At 40.0% G+C, this 19,483-nt stretch overlaps 1 protein-coding gene across 1 annotated transcript in view; it reads right to left on the bottom strand.

The window, feature by feature from the left end:
• LGR5 (leucine rich repeat containing G protein-coupled receptor 5) overlaps nucleotides 1–19,483 on the bottom strand; it is a 201,858-nt gene that overhangs the window by 79,154 nt on the left and 103,221 nt on the right. The window contains exon 3 of the mRNA XM_043967129.1: nucleotides 2,553–2,624. Within this exon, the coding sequence (XP_043823064.1) occupies nucleotides 2,553–2,624 (72 nt within the window). The remainder of the gene's footprint in view (nucleotides 1–2,552; nucleotides 2,625–19,483) is intronic.

The following is a 19,483-nucleotide window of genomic DNA, read 5'->3' as shown; positions in this document are numbered from 1 at the left end:
GAAGACCCTGATCTTTGCCCTCCCTCCACAAACACTGGGCTTTATGATTGCTGCTTTCTGGCATTCGGGGTCTGATGCCGTGCATCTTTCTCTGTCCTCCTCTGTTTATTCATGTTCATTCCAATGTTCCATACAAGAAATTGATCACCGAGGATGCAGTTACCGATGTAGAGTGACAACTGAACTCCCCTTGAAACCAGATGGTCGAGTTTGGACTTTTTATTTGGTTTTAAGACAGATCGTACTCCCTGGAACACCACTGGAACCATTAACCAGATGTCCCTGAAATCTGCAAACAACAAAGCATCTTGAATCTCTGTAATCATTATTTCTCCAAGTCCTGTGGGGCTGGGGCCCTTTGTTACAGTCCGGATGCAAATGGGCCAAACATTCGGTCACTTTTGAGGGTTCATTGAGAGGGCAAATGATGGTATAATGGAGGGATAGGAATGAATAAGCCACGAAAGAAGAAAATGTTCTACAAGTCCAAAAAATGGTGACATATTGCATCTTTTGTCCGTCAACAGTCAGTCAATAAGCATTTATTAAACGCCAGGTGCCAAACACTGTCAGATATAGTTCATGTGTTTGTTGAACTTTTCCCCTCTCCTTTTAAAAATTCTTTCTTACAGTAGATGATTTGGGGAGAGGAGGAATGCATTTAGAAATAAAGGTGATGTAGAAACAAAAGGTAACAAAAAAGATAAAAAAACCCCAACAACAGGAAAGATAAAAAAAATTCAGGGGTTCTGGGACTATTTGACTTTTCTATTTGTATTTGCAGCACTTCGTGCAGGGCTTTGCACATAAGAAGTGATTAATAAATGCTTTATTCATTCACTCCCATAAACAACGTTTTCTTTCATACAGTTGTGGCGTGTAGACACGGAATCATAGATCAAGAACTAGCAGGCACCTGAGAGGCTGTCTAATGAAAGGAAGGGGAGAAGGGAATAAACATTTATATAGCACCTACTATGTGCCAGGTCCTGTGCTAAACACTGGGTCACACAACTAGTAAGCCTCTGAGGTCAAATTTGAATTCAGGTCTTCCCGACTCCAGGTACAACGCTATTATCCACTGTGCCACCAGCTGCTTCTAATAAATTAAGGGATAGGTATGAAGATTAAATGTGAGATAGAGGGAATTCCTGGGTGAGGAAGCTCTCTCTACTAATGCAGGTTGTCACCCAGTTTGTAATTTGTTCATGTTCACGTTCAGTCATTTTCAGTCTTGTCTGACTCTTCATGATTCCATTTGGGGTTTTCTTGGCAAGGATACTGGAGTGTTTTGCCATTTCCTTCTCCAGCTTATTTTACAGATGAAGAAACTCAGGCAAACAGGGTTAACTAACTTGCCCAGAGTCTCACAGCTAGTGTCTGAGGCCAGATTTCAACTCAGGAAGAAGGGTCTTCCTGACTCTAAGACAGGAGTGCACCACCTAGCTGCCCCTCTGCAATTGATAGGGTTAGGTAATTACATAGAGCACAGCTTCTTAAACTGTGGGGGCCAATACGGGGTCCTGTAATTGAATATGGGGGGGAAGTCACGAAAATTTGGCAACAGTTAAAGGTTATGTATACCTATTTTTTTGGGGGGGGTTAGGGGCAATGAGAGTTAAGTGACTTGCCCAGGGTCACACAGCTAGTAAGTATCAAGTGTCTGAGGTTGGATTTGCACTCAGGTCCTCCTGAATCCAGGGCCGGTGCTTTATCTTCGGTGCCACCTTGCTGCCTCTGTATACTTATTTTATACACCTACATATTCAGGGTCACATAAAAAATTTTCTGGTGAAAAGGGGTCGTGAGTGGGAAAAGTTTAAGAAGCCCTGACACAGAGCACTGAGAGGTTGTCATTTATCCAGGGTCATACAACCAATATGTGGCAAAGGTGGAACTTGAACCCAGGTATTCCTGACATTGAGGGTACCTCTTTATCCTACACTACGATGTGCGAAATCATTTGGAAATCTGTAATTTGGGAACTCAGGTTCAGGCTACGTGGAGAATGTTCCTTGATATTTATATCTTTTTGATGTACTTGATGGAGACCGGGAAAAATAACTCCAAATATATAATTAGTCTATTATCAAATAACAGGAGGACAGTAATCCAATCATCTCTCTCTCTCTCTCTCTCTCTCTCTCTCTCTCTCTTTGGGACCAATCATTTCTCAAAATGCTGAAAATACATTTCATTTTTCATCATTATGGCAAACTTAAAGAACTCTTCCTTTGGGAAAATAATCTGAAAAATTTGGGCTGTTCGTCAACCAGATACTAATAGATTATTAGCTTATTTTGGAGAAAAAACTAATTCTAACTCTCAAGAGATGCTGGGGTTTGTGAGGGTGGTGGTGACTTTTTTTCCATAAACAAATATAGAAAAGTGCAATGTAGTTTTACGGTGCGGTGTATTTGGCCTCCAAATGGATTATATAATGTGGTTTAAACAGTTCATTAGAGGGATTCGAACTTTACAAGTTACTTAGCTCCTTGGAACACTTCAGGCTTGAAATCAGAAAAAGATCAACATATTTGTAGTCTACTTACAGCACTTTAAGTCGGAAAAGACCAGCGAAGGCTCCTGCGGGGATGCCTGTCAGCCCATTTCCTGCGAGACGCCTGCAGGAGTTGAAAGAGAGGGAGGTGATAGTAAATAAGTGTGGTTTTTTTTTTCGTGTGGAATTAATTTCACTGTTAACAAGAAAGCAACACAATTAGGTTCAAACTACTGATGCCAGAAAAATTGTTGAGTATTGTTTAGTTATAAGTATTTGATGAAAAAAGTCCCGTACATTAACAAGTTGTTGGCAGCTGGAATGCAGGAGGGGAAAGCACCGCAGTCAATTATGTGTATATAAATCAGCTTTATGACTTTCACTGTAGATCAAATTGCTGTTGTTTTAAATTCCAGGTAAGAGCTAGTACCATACAGGAAACTTCAAAAGCTGCCAATGGAAGAATGTCACTGTCACATCTCTCTCTGTCTCTGTATGTAGTGTATATATGTGTATATTAAAATATAGGGGCAGCTAGGTAGTGCAGTGGATAAAACACCAGCCCTGGATTCAGGAGAACCTGAGTTCAAATCCGACCTAAGACACTTGACACTTACTAGCTGTGTGACCTTGGACAAGTCACTTAACCTCATTGCCCTTCCCCCCCAAGAAAACAATAAAATATATATGTATTTATGTATATGTATATAAATGTATATGTGTAAATACACACATACACAGAGAGAGTATATATGTATGTATATATAGTGTGTGTTTGGTGTATACATTGTAACGATTGGAATAATGCCACCTGCTGGAGACTTACTGTAGAAGAGTTCCACCCATGAAGTGAAGGTCTTTGAGGGCAAGACCAGGAGTCTTTTCTTTGGCGTCAGGAAGTGACGCGGCTAGTGGGAGGAGGAAGGAAGAGACTGGCGCTCGCTCTGGGGCTCTTTCCTTTGGACTCTGGTGGAGAGCGGAGCGAGAAATGTGCTCTCCCTTTAATAGATAGGAATCTAGGCCTTTCTCTCTCTTTACCAAATTCTTATTCTCCTTAATAAATGCTTAAAAGTCTAACTCTTGCTAAAGCTTATAATTTATTGGCGACCACTCATTAGATATTTTAGACAGTTTAGCTAGAATTTTAGCCCTTAACAACATTCACATATGTGTATATATAGTATATGTGTGTATATTTCTGCTGGTGGAAAAACATGGCTGATAGATAGATTAGATAAATAGATACATATATTATACACACATCTGCCAGTATGTAAGAATGTGGCTGCCATGTATGTGTATATATACAGATGTGCATACCCACACATGTATGTATATATCTATATCTATTTGCCAGTAAAAGAATATGGCATATATACATACATGTGTATGTATAGACACACACATACATATACCACACACATGCCCATATATGTGTGTATATCTCTCTATGTCGATCTACATCTACATCGTCATATCTATATCTAATCTGTCTCTATAATCTATTTATAATCTACCTATTATCTATCTATCATCTACCTATCTGTCATCTATCTATCTATCAATCTCTATATATCTATCATCTATCTAAATCATCTACCTATGGGTTAATGATTTCATTAATTTGGGGGAGTCCCAGGTATGGTAACTCCCTCTACTGATCCAGATTCCATAGATGTAGAACTAGAAAGGAACTTAGGGGTCACGTAGCCTGGGTGTCAAACACGTGGCCTGCAACCCCCAACACTTCTAAGTGCAGCTAAAGCAGATTAAAATGTACTTCAGATTGTTTTCATGTGTTGATGTATTAATTAAAAAAGAAATATGTAAACTCATGCAGCTTTCTTTTTTGTTTGTTTGTTTTTTAGTGAGGCAATTGGGGTTAAGTGACTTGCCCAGGGTCACACAGCTAGTAAGCGTCAAATGTCTGAGACCAGATTTGAACTCAGGTCCTCCTGACTCCAGGGCCGGTGCTCTATCCACTGCAACACCTAGCTGCCCCTCATGCAGCTTTCTAAGTCAATACATAGTCTGTAAGGATCCTTAGGCAGCCCCTGTTGATATTTGAGTTTGACACCACTGATCTGGGCAGCCACGTGGTACAGTGGATAGAGCACTGGCCTAGAAATTGGGAAGACCTGAGTTCAAATATGGCTTCAGACACTTACTAGCTATGTGACCCTGGGCAAGTCATTTAACTTTATTTGCCTCAGTTTCCTCATCTGTCAAACGAGCTGGAAAAGGAAATGGCAAACCACTCTAATATTTCTGCCAAGAAAACTCCAAATGGGGTCACAACGAGTTGGGCGTGACTGAAACAACTGATCTAGTCCAATCCCCTTATTTTACAGATGGTGAAGCTGAGGCCCAGAGAGGTGAAGTGCCTTTGTGTCCAAGGTCATGTAGGAAACCCATAGAAGAACCAGGATTTGAATCAAGGTTCTGTGACTCCAGAAACAGGACCTTTTCCAGTTGCTATAAGCTTCATAGTTGTCTAGAACATTGAGAGGTTAAGTGACTTGCCCATGGCCACACGTCTGATATGTGTCAGAGGCAGGATTTTTTTTTGGGGGGGTGAGGCAATTGGGGTTAAGTGACTTGCCCAGGGTCACACAGCTAGTAAGTGTCAAGTGTCTGAGGCTGGATTTGAACTCAGGTCCTCCTGAATCCAGGGCTGGTGCTCTATCCACTGTACCACCTAGCTGCTCGCCCCCCCCTCCCCAAGGCAGGATTTGAAGCTAGGTCTCATCTTAATTTTTTCTTGAGAGCATTTGGTCATATGTTCATGAAACTGGGGTGATAGCAGCAACAGGCAGTGTGTATAGTGGAGAGGGGCTGGACTTGGAATCAGGAAGTTGTTGTTCAGTTGTGTCTGACTCCTTGTGACCCCCATTTGGGGTTTTCTTGGCAGATATACTAGAGCAGTTTGCCATTTCCTTCTCCAGCTCATTTTACAGATAAGGAAACTGAGGCAAAGAGGATGAAGTGACTCATTCAGGGTCACTCAGCTAGTAAGTGTTTGAGGCCAGATTTGAACTCAGAAAGATGAGTCTTCCTGACTCCAGGCTCAGCCCTCTATCCACTATGGTGCCCCTGAGCTATCCCCACATCAAGTCAACACATAATTCAGTTTATTAATTGACTCAAGTGATTTTGAAGTTGAGGGTGTTGGATTTTTAGAAAAAAAATGTCTACTAAGAAAAAACCTTCCAAATGAATTCAAGAAATATTTAGTATTTCTTTTGAAAATAGCTTTCTTTTCCAATCATCTTCACTGGGGTTTTACTCTCCATTATGTTTTGATAGCTGACACTTTTGCCAAAGTTTCCTTTTACTCTCAAATCTGGATTCATTTTTTTTTTTTGCAAAGTCCTAAATGTTGTTTGTACCTTTGCTTTAAAGCTGAGTCCTTACTTTGGAGCCTTGGATAGGATTCTATTTGGGAAGAGAGAAGAGCATTTAAAAAAATATCATATCCTGGCATTCTCCTGGATGCCTGGAGACGTGCCACCTGAGGCCCAGTCTTGGAGCCAAACAGAACAGTAATATGGAAGAAAGCTCTGATCAATTGCTCCTCTGGGCTTTTGGAATCAATCTGAACATTTAATGGACTCCTTGGGCCACAACAGGTCCCCTGACTATCCTAAATCCCTAACTGTAAATAGAGATCTGAACATTCTGAAAAAGAAAATTAACAGGAAAAAAAGTAAGAAAAAACAAACCTCCCACCTTTTTGTTTTGGTGAGGCAATTGGGATTAAGTGACTTGCCCAGGGTCACACAGCTAGTAAGTGTTAAGTGTTTGAAGTCGGATTTGAACTCAGGTCCTCCTGAATCCAGGGCCAGTGCTCTATCCACTGTGCTACCTAGGTGCCCCCATCCTCTCACCCTTTTTGAGGAATTTTTTTTCAAAACAGTAAGAATGGAAAGTTTTTAATTGTGATCATATTTAAAATAATGAATGCAATATTTAACAAGATATTCATATATCACTATCTGGCCTTCTCTTTCCCAATAATTTCCCCAAACTCTAAAATAGAAAGTTTTCTTTTAAAAATGTAAAGCCATTTAACATAAGCATTCATTGAGCAAACATTTATGAAGCATGTATGTGTATAAAAATACGATGTTAGGTAGTGAGGAAATTTATGAAGACAGTTTTAGCCAATGAGATGCCAACCAGACAATTGTAACACACAATATTATATACAAAAGCTCTAAATCAAAGTACTATGGGAGATGAGGTGTGTGTGGGGGGATATTGTTACTCATAGAGTAACAATGGAGAGAGAAGGTGGCAAGTGAGTTGAGCATTAAATGCAAAGTTGGAATTCAGCAGCTTATGTTGGCAAAGGAGGGTTATCCAGGCATAGAGTATGATTGAAGTAATAGCAAACAGGAAGTCATAGGGCATGCTCAAAGCACGGGGAGTACTTCAGTTTGAATGGAGTGTAAAATGTATGAAGAGGTTGGTGTAAGATTGTGGAGAGCTTTGGATGACAGATAAAGGAACTTACATTTTAGGCAATAAAGAACTTCTGAAGGTTATGGACCAGAGAATTGCATTGAATCATTTGAATTCCAAGACTTTACTCTTTCAATATAATCTCTAAAACTATGTAATCAGATTCTGGGTCTGCAATCTAGTAACTGTTCACCGTTGGGTAATAATCCATTTAATCTCTCTGACCTTAGTTGCCTTATCTGCAAAATAAGACTCAGACTAAGTTAGAAGTTCTTTTTTTTTCCAGGTCAATGAGGGTTAAGTGACTTGCCCAGGGTCACACAGCTAGCAAGTGTAAAGTATCTGAGGCTGGATTTGAACTCAGGTCCTCCTGTATCCAGGGCCAGTGCTTTATCCACTGCGCCACCTAGCTGCCACCTAGCTGGTTAGAGGTTCTTAACCTCTGGTCTACAATCCTTGAAGGTGCTTGTGCATAGATTTCTGGAGGTCCATGAACTTGGATAAGAGAACATTGCATCTTTATTTTTACTAACCTCTAACTGAAAATTAGTAGTTCTTTCAATTATGAATATATGTAACAAAAACATTATTCTCAGACTTCAGCAGACTGACTGCCAAAGGGGTCCATGACACAGAAAAGATTAAGAGCCTCTGGAATAGACTATCTCTAAGGTCCCCTGCAGCTTGAAATCTGTGAGTTGGTGGAGTTAAAGATTTTTAAATGTGAAATTATTTCAAGCATCAGATCATTTGAATTCCTGAACCCTGGATAAAATCACCATAGTATGCCCCCTGAAATAGAGAAGCAAGATGCAGTCATACAAAGAACATTTAATTTTTATAACAGAAGGAAAGTTTTAATGGCTTCACTACTCATAGACTTCCTTTGGCTGACTTTCGATTTAGAGGTTGGTAGATGTGCTACTGTCTTCCCCAAAATACTGGGAGGAGTGGGCATAAACAGCAACATTCTTTTACTCTTGTGTAGGGGGAATTCGTTTCTGAATACTCCCTTCCTCAGCTCAGGAAAGGCAGGATATAATCACAGAAAACAAAGAGCAGATAGGTATCTAACTATATAAAGATGTGTATATACCCTGGGTCCCTTAACTAAATATAAAGGAGCTTCCTTGATTAAATTGACTGGGTAATGATTGGACATGTCCCAGAGAGTCCCTTAAAAGACTGAATGGATCAGATTTGCTGTCAAGTCCAAGTTGGGAGTAGTTTGGTGGAGTATGACATTTACATTTACATTATACTGGAGAACAGCAGAGGGGAGGTGGGGTAGTATCTCCTCTCTATCTCAATTAGCCATGTTGTCATTCACTTAGGAGACATTGCATCCAGTAGAGAGAAGACACACAATCTCAGGAAAGACATGGAGTAGGAAAAATTCAGTGTCAGGAGTAACATTTAGGATTGATCCCTTTACCAACAAAGAAGAGGGCTGACCTGCTCTCTGCAAGAGAGAACTATCCCTCGGGGCAGCTAGATGGCGCAGTGGATAAAGCACCAGCCCTGGATTCAGGGAGACCTGAGTTCAAATCCAGACTCAGACACTTGACACTAGCTGTGTGACTCTGGACAAATCACTTAACCCCAATTGCCTCACAAAAAGAGAGAGAGAGAGGAGAGAGAGGAGAGAGAGAGAGAGAGAGAGAGAGAGAGAGAGAGAGAGAGAGAGAGAGAACGAGAACTAGCCCTGACAGTTTTCAGTTGATCAGTGGAGAAGGGCAAACCCTGGGAGACCAGCTGAGCAACCTATCCAGGAAAGTTGTCCCCAGGGGAGAGTCATATGAGTACTTCACAAGGAGATAAAGGACATCAAACCTGCTTAGTACTGGAAGCATGTATTATCTTGAAAACATGTGCTTATAAATGGACACGTCATTACCATTGTCATCTGTGCCTACTCTTCCCATTGATGTTGGGATAAATGATGTGGGAGAGTCCATCCTAAATTTAATGGGCAGGAATGTTCTTCCTATGCCATTTTAGCAAATACCTTTCCTTTGAGCCAATTGTGTCTACTGGTTATTAAAGGTAAGTGTGCCAAAGGGGTCTCACAAGTATGGACCCTTAGGACACACCAAGAATTTTGAAACAATAGCCTCCCTCTGGGGACCCAACTCATGAATGGGAGTGCAAGCTGGGGAAGTAGCTCAGAGGAAGTGTAAAGATCAGAAACAAAGAGCTTATTGACTTACTTGATTTAAAGGTTTAGGAAAGCAAGGAATAATAGCACAAAAATAGCATTAAGGATTTTGAATTTAGAAGGCAATTGGGACCTCTTTCCTGCTTGTGATCCACAAAGAGGCTAAAAAATGTATGTATTTTTATTGAACAGTAAGTTTACAAGTATTCGGAAAGGTGTTCAGAGTTAACTAAGTAGATGCCATTTGTGAATTTTCATATCCTGTAGCTTAATGGTTTGGTAAGTTATTTATTAAGCAATATTTTTCTTCTTTACTTTTTTCTATCTTTCTTCCATCCATCCATCCATCCATCCATCCATCCATCCATCCATCCATCCATCCATCCATCCATCCATCCTTCCTTCCTTCCTTCCTTCCTTCCTTCCTTCCTTCCTTCCTTCCTTCCTTCCTTCCTTCCTTCCTTCCTTCCTTCCTTCCTTCCTTCCATCCCCCCCTATCTTTCTTTCTTTCATCCTCCCTCCCTTCTTTTCTGGGGCAGGTTGAAAGGATGGTGGGGGGAACCAAGTTGAATTGAATTGAATCATGGGATTGGACAGTATTAAAAATATCCATAGAAGAGAAGGAGCTAGCTATAAAACACCACAAAGCAATTCATTCATGTTGCAGTTACTATCTTCAAGAAGCAAGAAGAAAATAATGAAGACCTGGGTTCAAAGTTCTATTTCTACTAGCTATCATCATGCTACTAGCTGCCATCATCAATTGATTCAATTTATTGGGCCTCATTTTGTTTATCTGCAAAAGTAATTTTTTCAACAAATATTTATCAACTGCCTATTTTGCACAGAGCTTTGCACTAGTCAGTAGCAGATACAAAGTTTAAGTCAGAGATGGTTTGTACTCTTGTGGAATTCACAGTCCAACAGAGAGATAAGGCACAAACACAGATCACCATAATCATCAGTTATGAAGCATTTATTTTATTTTTAATTTATGAAATGAAACAAGCATTATCATAACATGGTTGAATAAAAAAGGTGATTGCATATGAAACTGAAAATCTATTATGTACAACTTGCTATAATAATTTTATTTTTTTGCAGGGCAATGAGGGTTAAGTGACTTGCCCAGGGTCACACAGATATTAAGTGTCAAGTGTCTGAGGCTGGATTTGAACTCAGGTCCTCCTGAATTCAGGGCCAGTGCTTCATCCACTATGCCACCTAGCTGCCCCAGCTATAATACATTTAGGAAGCATTTATTAAAGCACTTGCTTTGTATTAGGCACTGTGTTAAGCACTGGTAATGCAAAGAAAGCAAAGAACAGTCCCTAACTTCATAGAGCTCACTGTCTAATGGGGAAGATGACTTGTAAATAGCTAAACGTTTACAAGATATATACAGAATGGATAAAAGGTAATCTGAGAAGGGAAGGGACTAGTAGCTGGTGGGTGAAGGACTAAGAAATCCTGCCTTCAGAAGGTGATATTTAGGCTGATTCTTGAAGGAAGCCAAGGAAACTAAGTGATAAAGGTGAGGGGGCAGAGCATTCTAGGCATGGGGAAGGTGCTAAGACCAGAGATGGGGTGGTTTTTTTTTTTAAGGGAAAGCAAGCAGATCAGTTTAGTTGCATGGTAGAGTGCATGGGGGTGGGTGGGGAATGAAATAGAAAAAGATGAGAAAGGGAGAAAGGGGCAAGGTAATGTGTAACAAGTGCATCAGTGAGTTGCAAAGCAAGGTACCACATCCGATGTATGGGGAAGGTCATTACCTATTCAGGAGATCATGGAAGGCATCATGGGGGAGAGGACATTCCACAGAATCACACAAAAACATAGAAGGTTGGGGTTACATGGGAACCCATGATAACTGTTCAATCCCAATGTAAACAGGAGTCCTCTCTACAACCTCTTTGAAAAGGTACCATCCAGCTTCCCCTTGTAGACCTCCAGTGATGAAGGCATCCCTTTTCTTTTCTTTCTTTTTTTTTTTGGCGGGACAGTGAGGGTTAAGTGACTTGCCCAGGGTCATACAGCTAGTAAGTGTTAAGTGTCTGAGGCTGGATTTGAACTCAGGTCCTTCTGAATCCAGGGCCAGTGCTCTATCTACTGCGCCACCTAGCTGCCCCTGTTGGGTTATTCTTAAGATCCAGAGATTTAGATTTTAGATTTTGTAAGAGATCTTACAACCCAAATAGCAGAACTAAGACTGGAACCAGTTTCTCTGACTCTATTGCTCTTTCCACTAGAAAGTCATGAAGTCATTCCTGGCATAGACTTCAAGAATGGGAGATCACCTCCAGAATCACAACAAAGCATTAGAGTTTGACTTTTGCAGATGGAGGTTTTGGACAAAGGACATCGAATAAAATAGAAAGTGATATTGACATAGAGTGTTAATTATGTGTATTATAAAATCTTTCTTACTTTTTAGGAAACTCTAGTCAGCAAACAGTTAGGGGATAGTAATATTTATGTACTTTTAGTGTAAATATTATGTATTTTACCTGGCAATACTCAATAGCAGAGGCATTGCCATAGTTAATCCCTTGGCATACTTTAAAAAAACTATGTAGGAAAAATTTTCTGCACGTCTGAAGTCATGTATCTCTTAGGAGTGTCTTACAATTGGGCAAAAGGATCAAATGACAAGTAATTTTCTTCCAAGAATAATAATAGCTCATATTTATATGCTGCCTTTATGTATTGGAACATGTTTTCTTCACAACCACCTTGTGAAGTAGACAATGTAAGCATTATTGTAACTATTTTATAGATGAGGAAAAAGGTTCATATCTGTTAATAATGTAGGTATTGGCTGCAGTGTTCTGTCTAAGTCACAGGGGCCAGCTTGTGCTAGGAGCAGCTGGCTCCCCATCTCTTCTTTTTCCTTTTGGAGATATTTGAACTAAACAATTTACTGAAATCTGCATAATTTAGCCCAGTTGTTGTACAGGAATATGGGAGATGGAAAGACAAATGGAAAAAGAAAAAGAATGCCTTTTGAACCCATAAAAAGGTACCTGGTGACCTTTGAATAGAGTGCTGGACCTGGAGTCAGGAAGTCCCGAGTTCAAATCCAGCCTCACACACTTACTGCATGACTCTAGACAAGTCTGTTTCCCTCAGTTTCCTCATCTGTAAAATGGGAATAATAGGATTGTTCTGAGGATCAAATGAAATAATATTTGTAAAAAGGGCTTAGCCAGGGCAGGTAGGTGGCTAGAGTACCAGCCCTGGAGTCAGGATAACCTGAGGTCAAATCTGATCTCAGACTCTTACTAGCTGTGTGACCCTGGACAAGTCACTTAACCCCTCTTGTCTACAAAAAAAAAACCCAAACAAAATTAAAAAGTGCTTATCACAATGCCTGACACATAGTAGGTGATATATACATGCACATTCCTTTCTTTTCTGCTTTAAAGATTCAGAGGAAAGGACTGGTATGAATGGGAAATGTGATGTCCAGGCTCCAGGAGATAGGGGAGGTAAAAAGAAAACAAACAAACCAACAAACTAGACTCTCCATGAGCTGATTTCGAAAGTGTGCTGGAGCCAGCTTGTACCTGCTCAGGAAAGTCAAGTATTAAATTTTCTGTGTGAGCATTTACACCGTGGAAATTAGTAAATGCTACAAATCAAGGCTTTATTGGGATTTTTTGTTGATTGCCTAGACTTAAGAAAGTGATAAGGGAATATGTTAACAAAGCAGATTAAATTTTAAAATGTGTTGTAGGTACTTAAATTTTTTTTTTGGAGAGCTACATGTTTAACATTTACTAATATACTGCTGTCTGACTTACAGAAGGAAACAGAGACCTGAGAGATGTTTAAGAAGAGGGTATGCTCATGACTAACAGAAGGGACTCTTTATGTGGAGGGTGGAGCATAAAAAACAGTTATCCAACAGCGGAAGGTTTAAATTGGCTGGAAATACACAAAGTTCTGGAGGTGGGAAAGAGCTATAAAACTATTATTTGAGCCTTCAGTATAATCTCTCTACAATCTAGCTGCTCCTAATGGAACATCATCTTTTGGAAGAGAGCTGAACAAGCAGGAAGCAGTAAGGCAGAGCAGGGGGTGGCAGAAGTAGTGAGAAAGCCCCACAAAGCCTGCTGGGAAAGGAGGTCAGAGGAATGGGGCACATGAATGGGAAGAATGGGAAGAAAGGGAAAAAGTCAGAGAACATCAAAGTCTATGAGTGAACTGCTGCCTGAGGCTCCCTTTTGGGGCTCCCTCAGGGTGATATTGTAACTCATAGGGAGCTCTACTGGGGAGATTTATTATATAATAAAATATTTCACATTTATACAGCTCTTTAAGGCTTAAAAATGTTTTCCTTACAATAACTCTACTAAATAAATAGTGTAAATATCTTGCACTGCCCCCCCCCAGTTATACAAGGTGATGCCTCTTTCCAACACTGCCCTTTCTACTTATGCCCCTGATCCCATTCCCTCTTGTGTCTCCTTTAGTTTACCCATTTAACAATTCTATTTCTTTCCCTAATTTTTAAGCTTTCTGTATCCACTGGCTCCTTCCTTTCTGCCTTCAAACATAATCAAATCTCCCTCATCCTTAAAAAACTTCACTTTTCCCCAAAGCCATGATCCTATCTCTCTCTGCCTTTTAAAAAATATACATTTTTATTTAAAGTTTTGAGTCCAAATTCTATCCTTTTCCCTCTCTCTCTCTCTTTCTCTCTCTCCCCTTCCCCCTCCCTGAGATGGTAAGCAATCAGATATACGTTATACATATGCAATTATGTAAAACATTTCCATATTAGTCATTTTGTATAAGAAAACTTGAACAAAAGAAAAAAACAAAAGAAAGTGAAAAATAGCATGCTTCAGTCTGTATTCAATCAATAGCAGTTCTTTCTCTGGAGATGGATAGTAAGTTTCATCATTAATTAGTCCTTTAGGATTGTCTTAGATCATTGTATTGCTGAGAATAGCTAAGTCATTCACAGTTCTTCATTGAACAATATTGCTATTACCATGTACAGTGTTCTCCTGGTTCTGTTCACTTTACTACACATAAATTCATGTAAGTCTCTTGCTATCTATGTTCTTTTCCTCTATTCTCACCTTCTACTCTCACTTGACAATACCCTAGAGTCTGGTTTCTGTCCCCACCACTTGATCGAAACTTCTCTTATCAATTTTGTCTTTATTGCCAAGCCCACTAACCTTTTCTCATTCTTCTTCATTTTTAGCTTCACTGTGACACATGAATAGAGTGTCAGGCCTGGAGTTAGGAAGACTCATCTTCCTGAGTTCAAATCTGTCCTCAGACACTTATAAGCTGGGTGACCTCGGGCAAGTCGCATAACCCTCTTTTCCTCTGTTTCCTTATCTGTAAAATAAGCTTGAGAAGGAAATGGCAAACCACTCCAGTATCTTTGCCAAGAAAACCCCAAAGAGGGTCACAAAGAGTCAGGTATGACAGAACAACAAAAAAGAATTTGATACTGTTGTCAGTTCCCTCTTTTTGTATACTGGGTTTTCAATAACACTGTTTTATCTTTGTTCTCCTTCTACTTCTCTGACCACTCCTTTTTTTTTTGTGGAACAATGAGGGTTAAGTGACTTGCCCAGGGTCACACAGCTAATAAGTATCAAATGTCTGAGGCTAGACTTGAACTCGGTCCTCCTGAATCCAAGGGTGGTGCTTTATTCACTGTGCCACCTAGCTGCCTGCTCCCAGACCACTCCTTTTTAATCCCATTTGCTTGATCTTTATCCTTGGTTAGACTCCTTGTATATTCTTCAAGATTTTGTCCTGGGCCATTTCCTTTTCTCACTTTATATTCTCTTTTGGATCTCCTAGATTTAATCATCATGTCTATGCAGATATACAGATATGCATATTTATTCAACCCTACATATCCAGCCACTGTTTTTCAGCTCCATTCCCCCATCGCCAGCTTCTTGTTGAACATCTTCGTCATAGGCATCTCACACTTAGCTGCTCAGAACAAAACTCATCATTCCTTTTAAAACTATTATCCGCCAAACTTCCTCATTTCAGCCAAGGGCACCATTATTCTTCCAGTCACTTAGTTCTGTAACCTAGAAGTTATACTTGAATCTTCTTTGTCCTCCATGACCCATAGCCAATGAGTTGCTAAGTCTCGTATATGATAACTCTTCAATTTCTCTCCAATTCATCTTTTTCTCTTTACTCACATTGAAACCACCTTGGGTCCAGGCCCTTATCAGCTCTCACCTGTGCTCCTGCAAGAACCTCCTTGCCTCCAGTCTCTCTCCTCTTTAATACATCTTCTATACAGCTGTTAAACTGATAATCATACAGCACAGGTATGCTCACATGACTTTTTTTTTTTGGTGAGGCAATTGGGGTTAAGAGACTTGCCCAGGGTCACACAGCTAGTAAGTGTCAAGTGTCTGAGGCTGAATTTGAACTTAGGTCCTCCTGAATCCAGGGCCAGTGCTTTATCCACTGTGCCACCTAGCTGCCCCTTCACATGACTTTTCTACTCAGTGGCTCACTACTGCCTTTAATATAACATACAATTTCTCTCACCTGGGTCCCAAGTCTATTTTTTCCATACTGATTCCATATTTTTTTCCTTTCATGTATTCTGTACACTGATAAAATAGTCTACTGGATGTTACCTCTACATGCCATTCCAGTTCCCATCTCTGGGCGTTTGTATAGGATGTCCCTCAGGCTTGCTCACTCTCCTCCCTTTAACCTCTTGGAACTCATGGCTTACATTAAGGTTCAGTTTAAATATGACCTCCTTAAAGAAGCCTTTTGTGATGTCCTTAATTGTTAGTGCCTTAGTGTTAGTCCCTTACTCCTACCTGAAAATCACCATCTATAGTAAATCTTTAAAAAAAAATTATTTTTCAATTTTATTTTTACTTTCAGTTCCAAATTTTCTCTCTCCCTACAGCCCCTCCTCTACCCATTGAGGAGATAATAAATATGATGCCCATTATATATATGAGGTCATTTAAACATATTTCCATGTTATCAGAAATCTTGATCTGCATTTTCCAGTCATCACTACAAATCCAACATGTCCCAAAACTGAGTTCGTTATATTTTCCTCTAAATACCTTTCTCCTTCATATTTCACTATTTCTGTCAATGGTACCACATTCATGCTGTCTTCCATATTAAAAACTTTGAAGTAGGGGCAGCTAGGTGGTACAGTGGATAAATCACTGGCCTTGGATTCAGGAGGACCTGATTTCAAATCCAGCCTCAGACATTTGACACTTGCTAGCTGTGTGACCCTGGGCAAGTCACTTAACTCTCATTGCCCCGAGAAAAAAACAAACCAAAAAAACACCTTTGAAGTAATCTCTGATTCCTCACTCTCTATCATTTATCACATCCTTTAATTAACAAATGCTAGAAATTTCTTCTCTATAATATCCTTCACATCACCTATCCTCTTCCTCTTCCTATGCTATAACCTTAATACACTGTGTATTTATTTTGCATATGTCACTTCCTGGTTATCTCCACACCATGCTGTCTGAACTCTGGCTAGCTTCTGTTCATTGTTCAAGAACCTTGGACTCTGCCCCTGGGATGCTAGGCTTTAACAAATGAGCTTTTGCCTTATCTTGCCCAGAACTGGGTCTCCACATCGCTTCTAGGTCATTATTGTGTCGTGCTGACCTGTGTCCCCTCCTCTTTTCAGGTTCCCTTCATTTACTGTTTTCTCCCATTAGAATGTAAGCTCCTCAAGAGCAAGGCTTATCTTGCTTGCTAGTATTAGTACCCCCACTGCTGAGCATAGTGCTTGATCTATGGCAATGAATGTTCTGTGTCTGTATCTTTATCTTTGGAATTTACCACTGAAGATGTTGCATTTCCCCATCAGAATGTGAGCTCTTTGAAGGCAGGGAGCATCTCACTTTTGTATTTGTATTTCCAATGCCTAATACAGTGCCTGTCATAAAGTAACTGATTAATAGCTGCTTGTCTATTGGTTGATCTATCTCCATTATATAGATTTGGATATGGAAGCTCAGAATGCTCAGTGATATCTATGCTTAGCAAGCTAATAAATGTTCGTCAGAATTCATCCTATGTCTTTTGACTTTAAGATTAATGCTCTTGGGGGCAGCTAGGTGGCGCAGTGGATAAAGCACTGGACCTGGAGTCAGGAGGACCGGAGTTCAAATCCGGCCTCAGACACTTGACACTTACTAGCTGTGTGACCTTGGGCAAGTCACTTAACCCCCATTGTCTCCCCCCCCCAAAAAAATGCTGCTTCTCCAAGTGAACTCTTTTCATGTATTTATAAGTTGAATGCTGGTGAGTGATGCTTTCTTTTTTTTAAAAAAAATAAAAGTATTTTATTATTTTCCAGTTACATGTAGAGATAATTTTCAAATTTTGTTTTTATGTAACTTTTTTTTTGCAGGGCACTGAGGGTTAAGTGACTTGCCCAAGGTCACACAGCTAGTAAGTGTTAAGTGTCTAAGTTCAGATTTGAACTCAGGTCCTCCTGAATCCAGGGCCGGTGCTTTATCCACTGCACCACCTAGCTGCCCCTACAACATTTGTTTTTATAAGATCTCTAGTTTCAAATTTTCTCCTTCCCTCCCCTCCCTCCCCCCTCCTCAAGACAGCAAGAAATCTGATATACGTTATATATGTATAATAACATTAAACATATTTTTGCATTAGTCATGTTATAAGAGAAGAATCAGAGCAAAAAAGGAAAACCCTCAAAAAAGAAAAACAACAGCACCCCAAACAAACGAAATAGTATGGTTTAATCTGCATCCATATTCCACAGCTCTTTTTTTTTTCTTTTTCTGGATTTGGAGAACATTTTCCATCATGAGTCCTTTGGAATTATGTTATACCATTGTATTGCTGAGAAGAATCAAGTCTATCACAGTCGATCAACACATAATGTTGATGATATTGTGTACAATGTTCTCTTGGTTCTGCTCATCTCACTCATCATCAGTTCATGTAAGTCCTTCTAGGTTTCTCTGAAATCGGCCTGCTCATCATTTCTTACAGCACAATAGAATTCCATTACATTCATATACCACAACTTGTTCAGCCATTCCCCAATTGATGGGCAGCCCCTCAGTTTCCAATTCCTTGCCACCACAAAAAGAGCAGCTATGAATATTTTTGTACATGTGGGTCCTTTTCCCCTTTTTTATGATCTCTTTGGGGAAAAGACCCAAAAGTGGTATTGCTGGGTCAAAGGGTATGCACAGCTTTATAGCCCTTTGGGCATAATTCCAAATTGCTCTCCAGTATGGTTGGATCAGTAGTGATGCTTTCTTTATGAGGAAAATAAGGGGACAGTTTCTAGAGACAGCAAAGGTGGTGCAGTGGATAGAGCAATGGGCCTAGAGTCAGAAAGACATATTTTCAAAGCTGTTCTGACACTTACTAGCTGTGTGACCCTGGGTAAGCTACTGAACTGCTGCCTGCCTCAGTTTCCCTCAATTGTAAAATGGGGATTGCACCCACTTTTCTTGTGAGGATCAAATGAGATAATATTTGTAAAGCAACTAGCATATAGTAGGTGCTTAATAAATGTTTGTTTCCTTCTTTCCAATGTTAAGAAAATTACTTGTGTTGACTACCCTCTCACACATTCCTATTATGCAAAAACTAGTGAAATCTAGAAAACACAGTTTTAAATATACTTTGTCATCTAAGAATAATTGAACTACTCCTTCAATTCAAAAACAATAATTGATTTTACCTCAGTCTTTCACACCTCCTGGGTCTATTTGCCAATGTGCCTTTTCCCCCCTTCCTCTGGCTTTGGGCCTTTATTCATTACTCTGAGCCAGAGAAGTCTATTTCCATGAACAAACAGAGCTAATTGAAGGAGTTTGCATGCCTAAGTCCTTTCCTGGAAACAGTTCACACAAGGCAGTGTTTGAAGGTGTGATTCAGCTGGCAGGATGGTAAACCTTGCATAATGAAGAGAAACAGAAGACTGGATCACACCTGCCTGGATGCTGCCTGCTCCAATCATCTTGTTTACAAAGCTTCTCCAAGCTATGCTGTTCATTTATTTCCCTGCCCATGTTTCTCTCCTAGCATTGCTACAGGTGCTCAGGAAATGCCCTGGATTCGATTGATGATTGTGGCTGTTTTTGCCAGCATTTCAAGTGGACTCTGAGCCAATCTGAATTACGGAGACGTTTGCTTAATTGTTCCATTGGCCTTTGGTTGGCAGAGAACTGCAAGTACAAGTTATAGAAATCACTATGGTGTAATGAAAAAGGAATGGTACCTCGGACTCAAGAGACCTGATTTTTAGCTGTTCACATTCAAATCACTTTCTACTTTCTGGACCTCAGTTTCCTCCTTTGTGATTTGAACCCCCA

The sequence above is a fragment of the Dromiciops gliroides genome, chromosome 5 (genome assembly GCF_019393635.1).
Source record: "Dromiciops gliroides isolate mDroGli1 chromosome 5, mDroGli1.pri, whole genome shotgun sequence".
In the NCBI taxonomy this organism is placed as follows: domain Eukaryota; kingdom Metazoa; phylum Chordata; class Mammalia; order Microbiotheria; family Microbiotheriidae; genus Dromiciops; species Dromiciops gliroides.
Note: the sequence above shows the minus strand (reverse complement) of the source record. Positions and strands in the feature narration are given on the sequence as shown.